The 21,748-nt window shown below is 38.2% G+C and overlaps 1 protein-coding gene across 9 annotated transcripts in view; it reads right to left on the bottom strand.

The window, feature by feature from the left end:
• Positions 1-5,255: 5,255 nt before the first annotated feature.
• Positions 5,256-21,748, bottom strand: part of LOC148864236 (membrane protein of ER body-like protein) — a 119,299-nt gene continuing 102,806 nt past the window's right edge. For all 9 annotated transcript variants that reach the window (XM_088980932.1, XM_088980937.1, XM_088980934.1 and 6 more), the window contains 2 exons: positions 7,605-7,666; positions 5,256-5,995 (listed from right to left, as the gene is read on the bottom strand). In XM_088980932.1, coding sequence (XP_088837058.1) covers positions 5,513-5,995; positions 7,605-7,666 — 545 coding nt within the window. In that variant the 3' untranslated portion in view covers positions 5,256-5,512. The remainder of the gene's footprint in view (positions 5,996-7,604; positions 7,667-21,748) is intronic.

The raw sequence follows: 21,748 nt of genomic DNA, 5'->3' as shown, positions 1-21,748 counted from the left end.
TCTTCACCGCATAGTCAAGACATCATACCCCATCCCCGCCCTGTCCCTAGTGTAAGGCGGGTTCAGGACAAGACACCCACTCCCCATTAAAGATGGAGAATTCTCGAATTTCCTTGTCTCATCCTCAATGTCGAGTGAGTTTAGGGCAAGGCACCCACTCTTCATCAAGGATGGGGAATCCTTGAACTTTCCCCACCTCGTCCCTAATGTCGGGTGGGTTCAAGGCAAGACACTCATTCCTCGTCAACCTAATATTCAATTTGATGACAAAAATGATCAAAAGGATATATTGAGTATCAACACATGGTAATTTTCTTAAAATACACTAAATTGTCTTTAGTTTTCAAAAATGTAATTTTATGAAAAAATTAGAAAATTTATTACATTTGTGTAATTTTGAAAATTTATTCAAATTTATTTTTAAATTATTATTAAATAATTTATTTTCTTTTTAAATGGTTTACTTACATAGTTATACTAATTTATCTTATATTTTCTAATACAAACTAACCAATAATTTCCCTTTTCCAATATTATACTAATTTATCTTAATAATTTGTGTAGTTATTGGTTCAAATTACAATTGTCCCTTTCCCATACTCATTTATCTTTAATAATTTTCAATAATCTACAATGAAAATTACATAATTTTTCAATAGTTTTCCAAAATCTATCAAATGTAATAAATTTTCCTAAAATTTCCAAAAAGTGTTCCAATAAATTTCAATAATTATTTAATACATTTTAAATAAATTTTCAAAAATTTTATATCTTTTAATTTCCAAAATGTTATTTTACGAAAATTATGTAGTTTACTAACAAAACTACACTAATTTATCTTTTATTTTCCAATATAAATTAATTAATAATTTCATTTTCCAACATTATAATATTTTATTCCCCCATCTACATTTGGTCATTAACTATAATAATAGAAATAATTAAAAGTTTATACTTTTTGATAATTGTTAAATATAATTCTCAAATTTATAGAAATTAGTTAAAGAGTTTTCAATTTTTATAAAATGTTGTTAATTAACATGAATATAATATAACAATATTTACCCAAAATACTTTAAAAAGTCATGATGAGTTAGTTAATAACAATATTTATTAATTTTTGGTAATTTATATTCGTACTAAAAGGAATGTTTAATTTTTGGTAATTTATTAACTGTATTTATTAACTTTTGGTAATAACACTATTTAATACTCATTGAATATGGGTTGGATTCAATATTAACTGTATTTAATTATTTATTAGTTAATATAAATATTTTAAATGAGAGAGAGTGGATATAGATTCGGGTCCTAATGACTTAAAGAAGATACCTTAGGAGAGAGATTCTAGGAATATTTTTAGGTAATTAAGTTTGGAATGGTGACATGGCTTAATGGGAGTGATGGGAAGGGAAGATGAGAGAGAGTCTAGGAGAATGCAGGGTGGGGGTAATGGAGCAAGGAGTTGACATGGACCATTTTGCTATCTATCTATCTATCTATATATATATATATATATATATAAATGAGGAGATCCTGATCCCGATTGTCTAATAGAGGATAGAATGCATCCCATAGACACCTCACACGTACATCTCAGCATGTAATAAATAGATGTTCTCAATACATGGTCTGGATGTATTGTGAGGTGCACTCCAAGGAACCCATATGAATCCAGTTGGGACTATGCCCTAAAAAAATCTGTCCTTACATTGTTGTCACATCCTTTGCAATCATGCATTAGAAACATCTTTGTAATTGTATTTCGAATTTTGTGATGATAAATAGTTGAAATCCATACAATTAATAAATATAATAAAATTTGGTGTCGTAAAAAAAATATTAAATAAAAATATATAAGAGATAAATACTTAAGGGTTCGATTATGATGTGGGAAAGATATGATATCGGAAATGAATAAAGTACATATTTGATTCATGTTATTGTGTTATGTTTCTATGTAATACCCTTAAACTGGATACATATGAGACTTGTGTTAGTTTAGAATCTTCACAGCTGTTGGATGGATCTGGGGAGATTTATCCTGTCAAGGCTGACACTGATGTACCACCAAATTGGTTGGGGTGGCTTGTCTCAGCTATTAGGGTGAGACTTGAGGTACATGTAGTGTGGGTTTTCTTGAAACCCTGAACCAGACCAAAATTCCAGTATTGCCCTGGACCTTGAAGATAGATGGACAAAACTGGAATGTTACACCTGACCCCTAGACTCGATTATGATACTGCACTAGGTGTCGGATTGGGCTGTCTTTGATGTGCCAATCAATGAGATCCTTAGAGGGGTCAAAACCTGGGTATATTGGGACAGTCCAAGAATTCATCTAAGTGGGTGATCATAGTGATAGGATCAGCCCCTTTATCGGATAAAGTGAATGATTAGGAAAATGCAGTCTCTTTGATGGAAACCTAAACTGCCGGCAGTGGTTTTCAAATGTATTTGAAATTTGGTTTTGCAAAATATATTTATATAGAGATATACTTATATATTATGGTTTCACAAATTGTTTGCAAAATGTTTTAATTCCTGGGATCCATGTGAGTAGAGAGTGCAGCAATGTACCTTGCAGCTGAGGGAGATGTCCTCTCTTGTCGGGATGTGTTTGATCATTAAGGGTTGGGAGGTTAAGTATAAGACCATTGAGGGTTATACTTGATGAGCTAATCTTGTATCTACCCAAAGTCCTTGGACCTTCATAAGATGGTTGGACCCAAGGGCCATTTAGTGTAAATGTTGGGCCCATTAAGAGCTCATAATGATAGACTCATGTCGCTGATGTGTAGATCAATGTTAAGGTCTCATACCATACAAAAAGAGTCAAGTTAGCCAACATTAAAAGGAAGTGAATATGAAAGATAAAGATTTGGATCAGGAAACTCCTAATTCAATTAGGAATAAGTTGATCTTGAATTGCAGATAAGATACGGGATTATCCTTATCACTTAAAGAGTTCAGATCCAAATAAAGATTTGGATCAAGAGACTCCTAATCAGGTTAGGAGGTTGTATCTTTAATAGAGAGCAGGGCGGATCTGAAAAAGACACATAGACATTACGGAAGACAACTCAATTTGATTGATTCTGCCTTCAATCCTTTTTCTCCTTGCTCTTGCTGCCCTACCCTATTCGATTTCTAATTCTTGGAACTAATCAAGATCTAATCTTGATATTGTTTCTTGTTAGAAGAAACAATTCTAAATTTGTATTCACTACCCCATTCGATTCTTGCTAAAGAATCAAAAGGTTCTTAGTGAAGAACTACCTGTTAATCCTGCCTCATCCTAAGTTGTCATTTTCAGTGGAGGGGGGATTTGGTACACTCTTTGGGCGTAAACACCTGTGTTGGGAGGAGTTTTTTGCGTGGATTCCGTATCAGGTATATCCCTCTCTAATCTTGGTTTCAGATTTGGTCCAGTTTGGTTATAAGAACGAACTTTGAAAATGCAGTTTTCTAAATTGGGAATAGGATTCTTGGATGTGAGTAAAGAAATTTTTGAAATTTCGCCCAACCTTTCTACAAGGTTCGACCATCCATATGATAGATCTCCCATCCCTTCAAGAGGATGACTGCTTGACTCTTTCAAAATAGATTGCATATTTTCATACAGTGGCAACAATTAGGATTAATAGAAAACCTCATTATCAACTCTTTTACACCTTTGGATGGAACAAAACCAGTGGGTGATAGATTGCACCTTGTTTTGAATCTTTTGATGTTAGTGAGGATGGAACGAAACCTCGGATTCAAGGAGAAACCTTTGGATGGAACGAAACCTCGTTATCAACTCTTTTACATCAGTGATAGATTGCACCTTGTTTTGAATATTTAATCTGTCGGAAGATGATTGGTCAATTGACCAAATTAATGAGGTATCGGCATCCTGTTAGAATGCTAATCATTGGGTTGCTCGGATTCAAGGAGAAAAAATTAGGAGAATTTAATGGAGTATGAAAAGGTTAACAGATGAGTATTGGAGTAGTTGTTTGAGTAAATGAAAGAGGGAGTTAAATAATAAGAGAATATGAGAAAGTATCTAATTAAAAAAATCAGAGTGCATCAACTGATACAACCATGGTCCCTGTCAACCGATATTAGGGGTGTAAACGGTACCCAAATATCTGATTTCCAATTTAATATCTAATATGAATGAATCAAATTCGGATAATTCGATTAATTTAATGATCAAATTCGAATTAAGTTTTAATACTGATTAATTTATTGATTCGAATTCAAATTAATACTGATTAATTTATATATATATATATATATATATATATATATATATATGAATATACTGTAATATTGTATTACGTGTTTTGTACTCTTAATACTCTTAACTTTTTTTAGAAAAAGGTGTAAAAAAGGGCAAAACACATTTATGATACAACAATTCAGTGATTATTAAATTATTTTTCTTCATCGAGACAATCACCCATTAACCCCTCCCTCTTCATCAAGACATTAACCCCCCTCTCTCTCCACTTCACTTTGATAGTTTGACGACAATTTCTTCTCCCCATCTCCTACCTGCAACTCTCAACAGAGTAGGTAACTATGGCCAAACGATCAATATAGTGAAGTGAAAAAACCACTAACGCCATGGATTGTTTGAGAAGCCTCAGATGTGGCCAGTTGAGGCTGGCAAACAAGACCAGGTGTGGCCAAACAATAAACTCTCAGTTGTTTCTTCTCCTCATCTCCGCTTCATCTCCCTCTCCCTTCCTCATTTTATCTTTCTCCATCTTTTTCGCTGCTTTTTAACTTGCAAGAGGTAGTATGGAGAAAAAAAAAGGAGATAGCACTAGGTTTTGTTGAAGACAAATGGGTTTTGTGGCGGTCCAACTTGTCATTTGAATCTTAGCTTCTAACCTTTGTAGCCATTCAAGCTCTTTCATCTCTTGCTTTCTCTGTTTTTTTTTTTTTATATATCTTTTTCTTTTTAGATTTTTCAGGTGTTTTTTTGCGTTTATTTTCTTCTTATTCTAGTCTTTTGAGGTTGTTTCTTTTTTGCTCACAAATCAGTTTTTTTTTTCTTGTATAATGAATTTTAGATTTAGAATTTTCAATATTTATAGAATAGTCGAATTCAAATAGATTCTAATATTTGATATTCTAAACGAATTCGAATTCAATTTATATTTTTGAATGACCGACGGATATCGGATTGAATTCGAATCAGCTATACTTTAATTGGAATCGAATATGAATATCGTCTGATTCAATTCAAATTCACTCTGTTTACAGGCCCAACCGATATGAATACTGATACTATGAACTTCTTGGTCTATATATTGTGGATACAAGTGGAATGAATTGTTTCGGGCTTCGGCCGCCCTACCCATGGCACATATCCATAACCTCAAAAACCGATAATTTATACAAAAAAAAACCATGGCAGAATTGGTTGACTGCAATCATTAATACAATCAACTGAACCTCTACTGTTTAATTATGTCTGGAAAAATCTATGAACCTAGTACCTGTCTCTAACCCTCTAATAAGAAATCAATTCTTGAGGAATCATTACTCTTGTATCAAGAAATACAGGCAAAGGATGCAAGGAAGTGGTCACACTCTGGTCAAACCAACCAACTTCTGCAAACAGCTTCTTGATCAGCACACCTACCACATAAGAAAGACCTGATGCTGTCAATGCAATCCCAACGTAGTACATTATGGTTTTGGAATAAGACCTCGGTGGCTTCTGAACATGGGCTTTTCCAATAGAAAGTAAAAAGATGCATAGAAGGGAGGCAACTCCAACTGTTATGAGTTTATATTCCTTGTTATTGCTCTTATAGAAAGAGAAACCATATATGACTGGTGGTAATGACCCAAAGACAAGATATGAGAGCATAACGACAATTATATGCAATAAGAAGTTCTCTCTTTGACCCAATACTCGTTGGTATCGATTAACATTATCATCTGCATTAGTGGTCTGTCCTCCATTCTGATCATTTTTCAGTTCCCTAACCTGCAAGCATGCATGCATGGTAAATAAGCATGAACACATGGTACACGTGTTCACTTATCTTTTTACAAGGAAATGATCAAGATTGTAAATAATAAAAATGAAGAAAATACAGGTTTTGCACTCTAAATTCAATGCGTATTGACTGTACTTCAAGAAAGGGAAATGTAAATCTTTGGGATTTCATTAAGGTTCTGTTTTTAAACAAAAAAGCATTAAGGTTCTGTTTCTTCTGTATTATTTGGGGTTCTATAGTTCATACCCTAGCTTTTGTTTGTCATTTTCTTTTCCTTTTTCCTATTTTTTTTTCCTTTGGGTAAAAGGGAAATGCACACCTCACCTCCCAAAAGGAGCAATAAATGCAGGTATTCCAGCTTTCCCTAACCTAAGTCCATCATTTGCTAGACTTCAGGTATTGGTACAAATTTCCTACTGCCAGGCTTGGGCCTTGCTTTTGAGTCTTCCCTTTCTTTTATCATTTTTAGACCAGCTAAGACACATGTTTTGCAACTACTGTAATCCATACAATTTCCAATTCCCTCAAGACATTGAAGATTTAACCTGTTTACAGCTCAGCCTTTGTATGTAAATTATGGTATAATATCAGTCTCTTTTCTTTTTTTAAAAAATAATGGAAATAAAAAATTGCATGAAAGGTAAATCCTTGAACTGACAAATGTTATAATGCAGATTCAAGTCTGCAGGTGTCCACTTAATGATTACCCAATGTCGGTCCTGGATATCTGGGGTCTTGGGAAGGTTGGACTGGATACAAACCTAATTCTTCGGAATTTTTTTGCTCAAAGTGATCACCCTGAGATTCTAACCCTCATTCTCACACTTCTCAGTTTGACTGGGGGACAGATCTGGCTAAATGGGAGATTGATTTTTCTCCTATTTGGAAATCCTTTCTTCATTCTCTTTCTAGGTTTCTCTTAGTGGCTTAGTACTTGACTATACAACCTCTAGGATGACTACTGTCATTTTCTGTGCCTTCAAATCCAAGAAAACCAGTACCAAGGTTCATGCAAGATGCATTCAATTTTCTGTTCATGTTTTCATGATTAATGAATGGGTTAGCTGGTCATGGATCAGAGTTTTGGGTACGAGTCATGGACATGGGTTTGATACAGGTAATGCATATGGATAATGGATCATGAATATGGATTAAAATGGATTTAGATATGGACAATGCTATGAGACTGGGCTTGGGTAAGGACTTGAGATTGAGTATGGTGATGGGCTTGGGCCTGCTACTTCTTCTTAGACCTGCAGCTATAAGCCTTTAATCTTGTAGATTCTTTTCCATCATTGGTGGAATGGATGGGTTGTGAATGGACAAAAGTGTATAATTCTTTATGTTGTATACATTTGAATATCTATAAATTCTATAGTAGAAGAAATATTTGTTATTTGACATAAAATAAGGACCTCTAACAAATAGCTTCAACCAATTAATTTTTGTTATCTATGACAATTGGGATGGAAATTGCATTTTGACCACATTTAATTCAACAGGACTACTTTTATGTATTTTTTAGCAGAATTAATAAAACTGTTATTGTAATGAACACCATATTGATTCAAAGAGGTTAAGTTGAAAATAACTCACATTGTGAACTATAACGAAAAACCCACTTATCAGATTTGCCAATCCCAGAGCTGCAATGTTCACTGCAAAGAGTCTCTAGAATAAGTCTTTCAAAGTAATAGACCAAAAGTTAGTTTATAAAACAATAGAAGATTGCCATTGTACATAAAACCAAGTCATGGCATTTTAGTTTTGCATTGAATCTACACCACTTTCACACAAAACGGACTCATTTTTGGTTGCTAAAACAAAATAGAAATGAGTTCAGTTTGTAAAGTCTTCAAAGAGCCACATTCTAATATTTTATAAACAAAGTCATGCCATTTTAGTTTTGCATTGAATCTACACCACTTTCACACGAAATGGACTCATTTCTGGTTGCTAAAACAAAACAGAAATGAGTTCAATTTGTAAATTCTTAGAAGAGCCACATTCTAATATTTTATAAACAATTAGAGGTATTTTACTATTGTAGATATGGAGGCTTTAGATATAAATTATGCTATAGGACAATTGTTAAGATATGGCGGTTTCCTATCATTTGTTCTATTTTATTATTGTAGACCAGAATGCATGTATAACAGCCCAGGGTATTCTTGTCATTTCTCTTTAATGCTCTTACAGTGAATCCTAACTCACTCTTCTCTCTTGCTTTTTCTTCTTCTGTTTTATCAGATTCTATAACAAGCTACCTGGTATTAGATCTTTTCTTTGGGGCTTTGTGCTCTTTGGGACTGATGCCACTGGCAATCCATGTGACATCAGAGGGTGTGCAAAATGTACTTCAATGGCTGAAAATTTTACAGTTTAATAGGCCTTAATTTTTAGAGACTTGAAAAATACCTTTTCAAAAACTTTTGAGGCTCAGATTTTTCTGGATCTTTTTTTGTGGCCAGGTTCTTTTCACATGAGAAGTAGATGGTGAACAAGACAAGAAATGTTTGATACAGGACACAACTATGGATATGCAGAAAGCGATCTTGTATTGTTTTGAGTATTGAGAAGATGGTACTAGGTTTTCCCAACTCTTTTTTCTCTTTTTGGGTCTACAACAGATCTGCATTCTATTCTATGGATGGCATGGATACCCAGAAGGTGATAAATGTCCAATAAAAAGTGACATGACAGACATTCTTTTTGGTTCTAGTATAGCTGAAATGTCTTCAAGGCAGGTAGTAAGCCTAATCAATGTGGATTAGTTAACAAAGATGTATATTGGAATCCAAAGAAAGGGTACATTAGTGGCAAGATAGAATGAAGTAGATGGGTTAAGTGGTTAAGCCAGTGATGACAAAGAATCAAAGAAGAAACACAAGAGAAAGTTGCAGGAGGGGACTGTCAAAGTCAACAGTCCAATTTCTAGGCAGATTTTGCAGACTCACTTTCTCTTGATCCAACTATTGAATTGATCTTGAATTTGGATATTGAAACTTAAGAACTGTAGAGGAGACCTTCCAAATGTAAAGCTAATTGAACTACAGGAAGACTTTCATCAAGGGAGGTTACTGTTGCGGGATTTCTATGTCTGTCAACAGTTGGTCAAAGTCAAAGCTAAACACACATTAATTGGGTCAGTTGTTAGTGAGTTAAAGTTAGTCTATTGGTTATGGGAAACAAGGCCAGTTTTGTCCTGTTTTCTTTGTTTCTTCAATACAAAGGAAATTTCGGGAGTACAATTTGTAGATTCTGACGTCTTTGGTAGTGTCCAGCAACCAGGGTTAGTTTATGAAATCAACATTAATGTTTTATAGGGTCTACTAAGACTACAAGGCCCCTAACATTGTTTGCACCACTATTCATCTTATTCAATTTTGGAGAGAGCTATTTCTGCATTTTTATGTATACTTTCAAGTGATTGCCGGTAAGTTTAATATTCTACTAGATTGCTGTTGAGAAGTGAGTTGATTGTGTTATTGGTGCTTTCTTGCTATTTGTATAGGCTTTTAGGTTGCTGCTACCTACTCAGGGGCATAGTTACCTTTTCCTTTTCATTTGTAACACTTTCATATAGGTAAAACAATGGGTGCACACACCCCAAGACAATTTTTGTTTTTGATAGATAATGATAATAAAAATTTTATTAAATAAAGAACCAAGTATTCATCATACAATTCCCCACAAAGAGGCGCGAGGTGCAACCTCCAAACTACATTATAAAGCTTACAATTGAGCCCAAAAGAGCTGATTCCTATGTACTCCTTGTTTAGCTAGAAGGTCTACCAGCCCATTTGCTGATCTTCTTTCCCATTGAACTGTGACTGAAATATTTGAAGTCAGCCACTTATATCTTCTCAAAGCCCCCCTGTACGGCCAGGCTGCTATCTCTGGTTCTTTTAGCCATCCAATAACCAATTTGGAATCACCTTCAATCATTAAATGCTCCACTGCCAACTCTCTTGCATATTCTGCTCCTTGTAACACAGCTTGGAGTTCTGCATTTACAGAGTCTCCCCACCCTATAGGACCAGAAAATAGAGCTACAACCTAACCCTCATCATTTCTGAAGACTCCCCCTATTCCAGATGGCGGTTGCCCAAACTACTGCCATCAAATTTTAGTTTAATGACGCCTGCATCAGGAGGCTTCCAATCCACCACGGCTTGCTTCTGATTGCAGAACTTTTAGCTAGTTGTTCCCAATTTCTCCTTATGTCATTGAAAGTGTAGGTGGAAAACAGATCCAAGGATTTTACCCAACTTATAACACACATGTTTGATCCCTCTCCTTGTCATTAAAGATTCTAGCATTTTGTTCCTCCCACACAGTCCACACCAAAACAGCTCTAACACACCTCCACAAAACTCATCATCTTCTTCTCTTTGGCCACCTGAAAGTTGTAGGTTTAAAAAGATCGCAAATTTGCACCGATTCTGTCCACCTGCACCCAAAAAGATCAAAAAGCTTTTTCCAAAGGCCTACAACAAAAGGGCAAGTGATTAGTATATGGTAGCAACCTTCCTCGTTAGCTTTGCATAGGGTGCACCAGTTAGGAGAGATACAAAGACTAGGTCTTCTTTTTTGCAAAACATCCAAAGTGTTGATTTTCCCGAGGGAGACTTCCCAACAAAGGGCTCCAACTTTAGGAGGGACAGGTTTGGACCAAACTTCGTTGTTATGAAAAGGTTGAGGCAATGGAGAGGAGCACAAGGAAGCAAAGGAGGAGGCACAAGAAAAGGAACCCGAAGGTAATGGCTTCCAAATACAGGAGTCTACAGAAGGAGGGTCCAAGCAAACAGAATCAACAGTTTTGAGGAGCAAAGCAGCCTGGTCAAGCTCAGAATCTCTCAAACCTCTTCTAAAATGCAAGAAGAAAAGGATGATGATACAAACCTTTGAATTGGCTCATTTTTAAAACACGAAATGGAATACAAGGAGGGAAAGAGGTCCTTAAGGGCACAATCACCAATCCAAACATCCTCTCATGACAAAACCCTATCTCCAGTATTAACATCATACCTGATCAGGTTTAGGAAAATGGAAAGAATACTATGAATAGCCTTCCATGGGGATTTCAGGATAGCACGCCGAGATGCACCAACATCCCATCCATTGTCTACAACACCATGCACACTCCTTACCACTTTATGCCAAAGTCTCTCCCTTTCTAGAGGCCACCTCCATAGCCATTTACCTAATAATGCTGTATTTTTCTTCCTTAGATTGCCTAATCCCAATCCCCCCTGCTCCTTCCTCCTACGCACTATTTCCCACCTAACCACATGATCCTTCCTCCCTTCCCCTGACTCCCACAAGAAATCCCTCATGACTTTCTCTACCTTCAAAATCACCTTTTGTGGCATTCTAAAGATAGATAGAAGGTAAGCCAACCTAAGGACTCTGCTAGATGTAAGCCAACCTAAGGACTCTGCTACCTCACTCAATTCCTCCATCTCCAAATTTACCCCTACTACACAACTCTTTTCAAAATTGACCTTCATCTTCGACACGCATTCAAACAACTTTATTACTCCTCTCAAGTTTCTAGCCTTTGAGGGATCTCCAAACTCACAAAAAATGATCGTGTCATCCGCAAATTGCAAGTGTGACACAACAATACCCTCTCTTCCTACCCTCCATCCTCTAAACATATCCAACCCATCAGCTCTCAAAATGAGCCTACTAAATACATTACCAAGGTGAAAAGGAAAGGAGAAAGAGGATCCCCTTTCCTCAACCCTCTAGAGGTTGGAAAGAAGTTTCTAACCACTCCGTTAACTAAAACTGAAAAATGGCAAGTTTTTAAACAAGCCTCAATCCAACTACACCATTTCTCTCCAAACCCAAAATTCCTCAGGGCTTCCAACAGGAAAGACCAATTGACCATGTCATACGCTTTCTCCAAGTCTAGTTTACATACAAAACCTTTCTTCCCTCTTCTCTTGAAGTCCTCCACACATTCATTTGCTATCAAGATTTGATCTATGATCTGTCTATCTTGAACGAATGCCCCTTGTGATTGGCTTATTAAAGTTGGCAGGGCTGATTTTAACCTTAATGACAACACTTTGGCCAAAATTTTATAAATGCTAGTCACTAGATTGATGGGTCTAAAGTCTTTTGGTTGAACAACCTCTCCCTTTTTAGGGATCAAAGCTAGGAAGGTGGAGTTGATCCCTGGACTTATAAAGTGGGTCTCCGCAAACTTCTCAAATACTACCAACATATCTAACTTGATGATATCCCAACAATCCTGAAAGAAAGCCATAGTGAAACCGTCAAGTCTAGGAGCTTTAGATCTATCCATTGAAAACACGACTCCCTTTATTTCTTCCAATTCAAACTCCTTTTCCAACTGATGTGCCACCTCTGAGTCCAATCTAGGCCACTCTAACCCATCCACTCTAAGCCTCACATCCCCCTGTCTTTTGTAAACTGCCTTGAAATGATTCGTGAAAACATTAGCAATCTCCTCTTGATCATCCACTACTTCGCCATTAATCTCTAACTTATCCATGAAGTTTTTTCTCCTTCTTCCATTAGCGGTTGCGTGGAAAAATTTAGTATTATCATCCCCTTCCTTAATCCATTGATGCCTTGATTTTTGTCTCCAACACATCTCTTCCCTTAGCACTATCTCTTCCAATTCCTTCTTCAGATTCCATCTTAAGGTCCTTCTTCTGAAAGAGAGTTGTGTCCTTCTTTTTCATCCAAAAGTTCAATATGGGAAATAACACTTAATTTCTTCTCCTCCACTCTCCTAAAATGCTCCCAGTTCCACTCTTTAATTTTACATTTTAGCCTTTGAATTTTCCAATGAAATTTGACACCCCTCCCAAGGGTACCCACCACTCTTTGACCTTTTGGGTAAAGCCTGGATGTGTTAACCACATATTTTTAAATCTGAAAGGTTTAGGCCCACTCAGGAAATTCCTAATTCCAATGCTTATCGGCCAATGGTCTGAAGTGACTTTTGGCAAGGCCCTAGCTGATAGACCTAACCAATGCTCTCCCCAATCAGAACTAAAGATGAACCTATCCAACTTAGAGCATCTCAGGTTAGATTGTAGGTTGGACCAAGTGAAGACAGCTTGTTGGAGGGGGATTTCTAACAAACCACACTCATTAATAAACTCATTGAATCTTCTCATGCTAATTGTGATCGCTTGATTGGGGTTATTGGTCTCATTTGTAAACCTAATCATGTTAAAATCCCCACTTAAACACCACGGACCGTCCCACAAACCCCTTATATCATAGAGATCTTCCCACATTTTGCCTCTCTCACCATATCTATTCGGGCCATAGACATTCGTCATCACCCAGGTAAACTCTTCTCCCACACCCTTATATTTCAAAGAAACCATAAACCGACCTATTAGCTCTTCCATTGGCTCCACTACCTCTTTCTTCCACAAAGTCACTAAACCTCCTGAAGCCCCGCAGGATGGCAGAAAAGACCACCCTACTCCTCTAGAACACCACACACTTCTTACCCATTTCCTTTCCCAAACTACCACTTTTGTTTCTTGAAGCAAGACTATATCCGGGTTTTCCTTTCTAATCAAATCCTTTGTTACCCTCCTTTTCCTAGCGCTACCCAACCCTTTGACATTCTAGTTCAGTATCTTCATTGGATTACATAAATTTCCATCCTAGACACCACCATCCCTTACTTGGTTCCTTTCCTTCTTTCCCCCTTTGTACTGAATTCTAAGTCTGCTGCCACATCTGATTTTAATCTTTCTACCTCCGAAAGCTTCCTCTTTCTTGGACGATCTTTTTCCTTCTTCCCCTTCTTTTTGGAATACGCTATGACACCCACTACTTCTTTCAGCTTCAGGCTGTAGGAAACTGTGGACTCCACATTAAGAGTAGTTGTGTGATACTCTAAGATGTACTTAGATTTAATTGATTAGGATCAGCTTTCCTAGTAGGAAAAGTTTTATTCTATCTTATTTAGGATTAGTTTTATTTTAATCTTATCTTTTATTGCCATGTAAGCATTAAAGTTCTTTTACAATTAGGAAACTATGTATATAAATTAAGGAGTGGGGTGGCTGTTTTAAGCACTCCAACCATTCTCTTCTTTCAAAGCTTCTCCCACGAGTGCTCCTTCTCTATCTCTCTTCTCTTTTTTTTCTTCTCTTTTATTTTCTGTTCAAAACCTAAAGAGTCTCTGTAGTCTTGTATGACTACTTGGTATCAGAGCCAAATTTAGGGCTTCTCATGTGAGTTTGATCCAGTCGACCACATGTGAACTACCTAGAGGTGGAAGAATAGAGAAATCTCCCTTCAGCTGATTCTTGGAGGTTATCTACAGCAGCAGTCCAAAGATTGGATCAGATCTTTGATAACCAGGAAGGATCAGAGGAAGAGAAGAGGATCAAGTCAAGTCTTGATCAAGACTAGAGGTGGTGATCAAAGTTTCAAAAGAATTCTGGTTCAGGATCGGTTTCTTCTATTCACGACTGAAGCAGATTATCAAGATCAAAGTTTCTTAGAATTTTCTGGTAAGTTTTCAAGCCTTACCAGAAATCAGCAGCAAGGATCTCTTGATATAAGAGGTACGGTTAAGAAAAAAACCCTTCCTTTCTGCATTTCTTTTAGGGTTTAAGGGAAAACCCTCAAGTTTCAGGGCTGTTATTGCTTCAGGGAGGTAATCAGATTTGTCTCCCTTGTTTTTTTCATGTGCTCTTTGGAAGATCCAGTAGTTCTTTTTTAACAGGATTGATACAGTTCAGTCTCAATAGGCCGACTATCACAAAATTAGGGTTTTTGAATCAGAACCCTCCTGTTATCTGCTACAAACCCAGTAGGCCGATTGGTACAGTAATTAGGAAGCATTCTAATGGAGTTTAAAAGCCAAGGGGAGGGTGTTTTTGGGGCTGGTTCAGGCAGCATGGTTGAAAACACCTTCCAGATTACAACTATAAAGTTTGATGGTTCAAACTACTTAAAGTGTGCCCAATCAGCCATGATGGCCATTGGGGGAAGAGGAAAGCTGAACTATTTGTTGGGAGATGTGAAGGAACCAACCAAGGAGGATCCCACTTATGCTAAGTGGATTCAAGAAAATTATTTGGTGATGACATGGCTATGCAACTCTATGCAGCCACACATAAGCCGAAATTACTTATGGGAAAAAACAGCTAAAGAAATTTGGGATGTTGTGAAAGAAACCTACTCTCAGCCCCTTAATGTTGCTAGGGCTTGCTGAAATGTGAGGTCAAAAATCTCAGACAAGGGGAGAAACAGGTCTCTGTTTATTTCTCAACCCTAAAATCATTGTGGCATGAGATTGCCCACCTTGAGACAATTGAATGAGAGAGTCAGAAAGATGCACAGACTTACAGAAAGCGGATTGAAACTAACAGAGTTTTTGAGTTCTTGGCTGGTCTAAATTCTGAATATGATATTGTAAGTTAGCAACTATTGACAAGAGAAAGTGTGACTCTATCTCAAGCCTATTCCCTAGTGCACAATGAAGAGACTAGGAGAAAGGTTATGTTATAGCAGCAGCCTTTTGAATCTGCCTTGGCAGCAGTTAAACCCAAGCCAGAGGGAGATAAGGAAAGGGATATGAAGAAAGAGGCTAAAAAGGACCTAGTTTGTGAACATTGCAAGAAACCTAAACACACCAAAGACACTTGTTGGAAGTTGCATCCACATCTAGTTCCAACAAAACTTAGAAACAAAAAGGGTAATGCCAATATGGCTGTCAACACTGATAGTGCAGCCTCAACGGCTTCAAGAGGTACCCCTCTTGATACCCTAGCTGCTGTCCAAGATGCTCTGACACAATTAGAAAGTGAAGTCAGTAATTTTGTATCATCTCCTTAGCCATCATCAGCTCCTTCAACCTCATCTTTTGCTCAATCAGGTAACCGGGCCTCAGCTTATCATGCTTTAACTCTAGGTAATATAGGACATTCTTGGATAATAGATTCAGGAGCATCTGACCATATGACTGGCTTGCCATCACTATTCTCTACCTATCATTTATCTTCTGGTAAAGACAAAGTGTCCATTGCTGATGGATCCCTTGTTCCTATTTCTGGCAAAGGAGACATCAAGTTGTCTAATGCAATTTCCCTATCCTCTGTCCTGCATGTTCCTAAGCTTAATACTAACTTTCTCTCAGGTAGTAGCATTACAAAAGGGCAGAATTGTTCAGTAACCTTTTTTCCTGATTGATGTGTTTTTCAGGATCTGGAAACAAGGAAGGTGATTGGGACTGGCTGTGAGACAAATGGAATCTACCTACTTGGAGGAAGTGCTCATCAGGAAGATAGTGAAACTAAGAAATCCTTTGTTTCTCAGTTTGTTGATCAGGTGATGCTTTGGCATAATAGATTGGGCCATTTATCCTTTCAGGCTTTGAAAAGTTTGTTTCCTAGTATATTTGAATCTGTCCAGATGACTAGTTTGAAATGTGAAAGTTGTGAGCTTGCAAAACATTGCAGGACTACCTATTCATTAAGTAATAACATAAGCAACATTCCTTTTGAAATTGTGCATATTGATGTTTGGGGACCCTATCATACCACTGCCATGGGGGGATACAAATATTTCCTATTATTTGTTGATGATTACATTCGATTTTCTTGGGTTTACCTAATGCGTTCTCAAGATGAGGTTCCAACATTAACTTGGATCTTTCATCAAATGATTTTAACCCAATTTGGGGTCAAAATTAAATTTTTTAGATCAGATAATGCAAAAGAATATTTTGCAAACCCATTAGTCTCCTACATGCTTGATCATGGGATTATCCATCAGAGTCCCTGCCCACATACACCACAACAGAATGGGGTTGCTGAAAGAAAGAATAAACACATATTGGAGGTAGCTAGAGGCATTATGTTTACCTCAAATGTGCCTATACGTTTCTGGGGGGATGCTATTCTTACAGCAGTTTATTTCATCAATTGGATTCCCTCACGGGTTTTTGACATGAAAACTCCATTTACCCTTTTATACCCTGATAAAGAATTATTTACCATTCCCCTCAAAACCTTTGGGTGCACTTGTTTCGGTCAAATCCTAGGCCCTCATCGTTCCAAATTTGGTCCCAAGGCCTCCAAATGTATTTTCCTTGGTTATGCCCAAACTCAAAAGGGATATTTCTATTATGTACCGACTTTTGGAAAAAGATTTGTCTCAATTGATGTCACCTTCTTTGAGGATAAACCCTATTATAGAAGGGTTTCTCCTAAGAGGAGAATGGTGAAGCTAGGAGTAACTCATTGGAAGTTCCTTTTCCAATCCCATTAAGTGAAGAAGGATGTCAAAGGTGCAAGGATATGAGAGGCTATCATAGACGATGGAGACAAGTCGATTTTGGACATCAGCAGTGCAGGCCAGTCCCAGTCCCCGCTACAGATCCAGACCAGGTACCACAGTAGCCCCAGTTCCTTCTGTAGATCCAGATCCAGGTACCACAGTAGCCCCAGTTCCTTCTGCAGGTCCAGATCCAAGTACCACAGATACTACAAATGAGAGACATTCAATCGTGGAGCCTTCACCTTCATTCAATGACCTTGATCTCCCCATAGCGGTTCGTAAAGGCAAACACCGTTGCACCACAACTCATTGCATTTCTCAGTTCCTATCCTATGATCATTTGTCTCCCTCCTACAAGTTTTTTCTCGCATCCATTGCTGATATTCCCATTCCTAGAATAATACAGGAAGCATTGGAAGTACTGGAATGGAAAGATGCAATAAAAGTAGAAATGGATGCCCTCATCAAAAACAATACTTGGGAGATAGTTGATCAACCTAAAGGAAAGAAACCGGTTGGATGTAGATGGGTATTCACTATGAAACATAATGTTGATGGGTCTGTTGAAAAGTATAAGGCCCAATTAGTTGCAAAAGGATTTACTCAGACATATGGTATTGACTACTTAGAAACTTTTGCACCAGTAGCAAAGGTGACCACTATCAGAGTACTATTATCTCTTACAGCTAGTTACTCTTGGCCATTGTATCAGATGGATGTTAAAAACGCCTTTCTTAATGGAGACTTGCAGGAAGAAGTTTACATGTAGTTGCCTCCAAGATTTTATGGTACGGAGACAGGAAAGGTTTTTCGGTTGAATAAAGCTCTATATGGACTAAAATAGTCCCATAGAAAATGGTTTGATAGATTCAGACGAGCCCTTGATAGGTTTGGATATGTGCAAGCTCAGTTTGACTACACCTTGTTTATTAAGAGAGTGGGTTCCTCCGTAACCTTGCTTGTCGTGTATGTGGACGATATTGTAGTAACCGGGAGTGATACTATTGAAATTGAGTCTCTTAAGCAACTCCTTCATCAAGAGTTTGAGGTAAAAGATTTGGGAGAACTACGATACTTCTTGGGCATTGAGGTAGCTAGATCCAAGCATGGGATTTTGTCTCTCAACGAAAGTATGTTCTTGATCTGCTAGAAGAAACAGGAAAGTTGGGAGTTAAGCCTGCGGACACACCTATTGAACAGAACCACATGATTAGTGCAGAGGGTGGAGAGCCTATTGAAGATAAAGCTATGTTTCAACGATTAGTTGGAAAGTTTCTCTATCTTTGCCTCACAAGACCTGACATCAATTATGCAATCAATGTAGTTAGTCAGTATATGCACTCTTCTAGAACTATTCACCTCCTTGCGGTTGAAAGGATATTAGCATATTTGAAGAGGTCCCCAAGCAGAGGCATTTTGTTCAAGAAAAACGATTACATGAAGATAGAAGTCTACATAGATGCTGATTGGGCTGGGAGTGTTGATGATCGAAGATCTACCTCTGGATATTGTGCCTTTGTTGGAGGTAATCTGGTCTCCTGGAAGAGTAAGAAACAAAGTGTTGTTTCTCGTTTCAAATGCTGAAGCTGAATATAGTCCATGGCAAATGGTGTGGCTGAGATTCTATGGTTGAGATCATTACTTGAGGAATTGGGTATTGTTTATGAGAAACCCCTAATGTTGTACTATGATAATCAGGCTGCCATCAATATAGCCCATAATCCAGTATAGCACGACAAAACTAAGCATATCGAAGTGGATCGGAATTTTATCAGAGAAAGGTTACATCTCAAGAAGTATGCCTTCCCTACATCACCTCCGACATGCAGCTTGCAAACTTTCTCACCAAGGCTGTTTCAAAAAAGAAGTTAGAAGAAGATCTATGCAAGTTGGGAATGACAAATATCTACTACCCAACTTGAGGGGGAATGTAGGAAACTGTGGACCCCACATTAAGAGTAGTTGTGTGACACCATGAGATGTACTAAGATTTAATTGATTAGGATCAGCTTTCCTAGTAGGAAAAGTTTTATTCTATCTTATCTAGGATTAGTTTTATTTAATCTTACCTTTTATTGCCATGTAAGCATTAAAGTTCTTTTACAATTAGGAAACTATGTATATAAATTAAGGAGTGGGGTGGCTGTTTTAAGCACTCCAACCATTCTCTTCTTTCAAAGCTTCTCCCACGAGTGCTCCTTCTCTATCTCTCTTCTCTTTTTTTTCTTCTCTTTTATTTTCTGTTCAAAACCTAAAGAGTCTCTGTAGTCTTGTACGACTACTCCAGCCCATCTCTTCAGCCACTCGATTCATCGGTTGCTTCCCCAATCCCTCACCCTCATTCCTTTACTTCCCTTTTCTCTGGCTAGCCTCCTGTAGATTCAAATCTTCTTCAATGTATCAAACTTCTGCATCCCTCCTAGTCAGCTCCTCAAAGGAATCACAGACTAAATCCCAAATTTTATCACCTTGTGCCTTCCATTCAGCTTCCATACTCCCTCCAGTAAACCCTTCTTCCTTATCTCTAACCAGAACCTGCTGGATTGTGGCAGACAATGGAAGGGTCTAGATAAAATCTGTTGCACTCATAGAAGGCTCATTAGTATTCTTAAAATCAAAGACTACATACTTGGAGAGGATGGTTTTGTTGAAGGACTTCCAAAGAAAGTTTTTGTCTTCGGACTAAACCTACAAGAACTGGTTTCCGGAGGTTCGGTGTTAGACTGAAGTTGAATGGGCGGCTGAACTTGAGAAATCGGTGCCCCCTTTACTGGTTACACCCCTACTTTGCTCAGAAGAACAGTTAGAAACCAAAACCACAACACCCTGCACCTGTTGAGACCTCGAGATAGCTTCCAGATCCCTCGGGCAGTGTCCAATACCCAGGCTGGTTGGCATCTCTTCTTCCCTACCCACCTCTAAGGTGGCTTCAGAGGTGATGATAACAGTCTCACCGTCATCATTTTTGCCTTCGTCTTCCTCCAAGAAAAGCAGCTCTGTGTCAAAACTTTCATCCCCTCGAAACCCAAGGGAACTCTCTGGCCGAACACTCCCAATACTTGAAGTTTCAGATTTGTCAAACTTAGAATCTTCCTCACTGAGTTCTAGAAAATAGTCCTCCTTTGCTACACCCTCTGTTAAACCGGCTCTCTTGTTTCTTGGATTACGTCTTTCCGGCGAGCCTAGCTCCAGCGCTGACACATGTCTCCACTGCAACGAGCTGAAACTCCCAGGACCTCCCCTCCTTACGTCCCTTCGAATTGGAGAAGATGATGGACCAAAGTTAGAGTCCATCATCTGTCCCTTTAGTTGGCCCACGTGACAACTTAAGTGGTCACATGACTTAATTTTAAGTGGGCTGGCTGGGCCAGACCCAAACACTCCTATAAGGACCTGTTGACAATCAGCCTTTGAAATGACTCGGCCCACCCCAACTGCCCTCTTCTGGGCTGCAGTAATCCCTTGTGCCCATGTGGGCCCACCCCACCTGTCCACTTTAGGCCCATTAGAACAACTTTCCCTGTGGCTAAGACAAGTTCCCTCTCTACTTGTGCCCACGTGCCCCTCTACTCTTACCACCTTATCCCCTTGCTTTTTTAAAGAATGTTTCAGTCCTTTCTCTCCACCTTGACTAGAACCACTCTTATTTGGTGAAACTTGTCGAATAGCCTTCTCCCTGCTCCCTCTTTCTATCAGAACCTGAGCATAAGACCTGTAGCTCACCACCTTTTCCTCTTCTCCTAATGGCTCTGTTAGAGTTAGCCGAATAAGGGTAGATTAGTCAACTCACCTTGGTTAAGTTATGAGCTTATGTGGCAGTCTTATTAGAGGTTCTCTGTCCCATACTTAAGTAGGGGCAGTTTAGTCCTTGTACATTTAATTAGAGCCTAATCACTATTAAGAGGTCGACTGATAGGGTTTAGCCATCAGGTTCGACAGTTCTTTCATCTTCTTCTTCTTCTCTTCTTCTTCTTCTTCTCCTTCTCTTTCTTCTTCTCCTTACTGGTTCGGACTACTGTAGCAACAGTAGAAACATGGTATCAGAGCAAGGTTCGTGACCTGTTTCAGTTCGTGCTTCAGTTCTCTCCTTTTCTTCTCTGGGCTGTCAATGGAGAAATGTGGTTCGTCCCAGGCCTGAAACATCTCAACTCTTCTTTTTTTCTGGTGCGCAGAACCTCCTTTCCTAAGAAAACAACTTCAGCAGTGAATGGTTGGCTGAAGCTCTCAAACAAAGGTTGGTTATCTCTTCTCTTTGTGCTGTTGGTATTTCTAGGTTGAAAATCTTCAAAAACTTGAGAGGACTGATCAGAACCTAGAGAACTAGGTTGGTTGTTGCCCTGGTTCTTGGAAAAATTCCAAGAACAGGCTGTGTTTACAGTGACTAAATGGTGTAAGGGCTGCTGGTGGTGGCCGAATGGTGTAGGGGCTACTGTAGGTGGTCG

Source organism: Nelumbo lutea, chromosome 3, assembly GCF_056320005.1.
Source record: "Nelumbo lutea isolate HS-2025 chromosome 3, American lotus-T2T, whole genome shotgun sequence".
NCBI lineage: Eukaryota > Viridiplantae > Streptophyta > Magnoliopsida > Proteales > Nelumbonaceae > Nelumbo > Nelumbo lutea.
The sequence above is the reverse complement of the archived record's forward strand: the minus strand, read 5'-3'. Positions and strand labels throughout refer to the sequence as shown.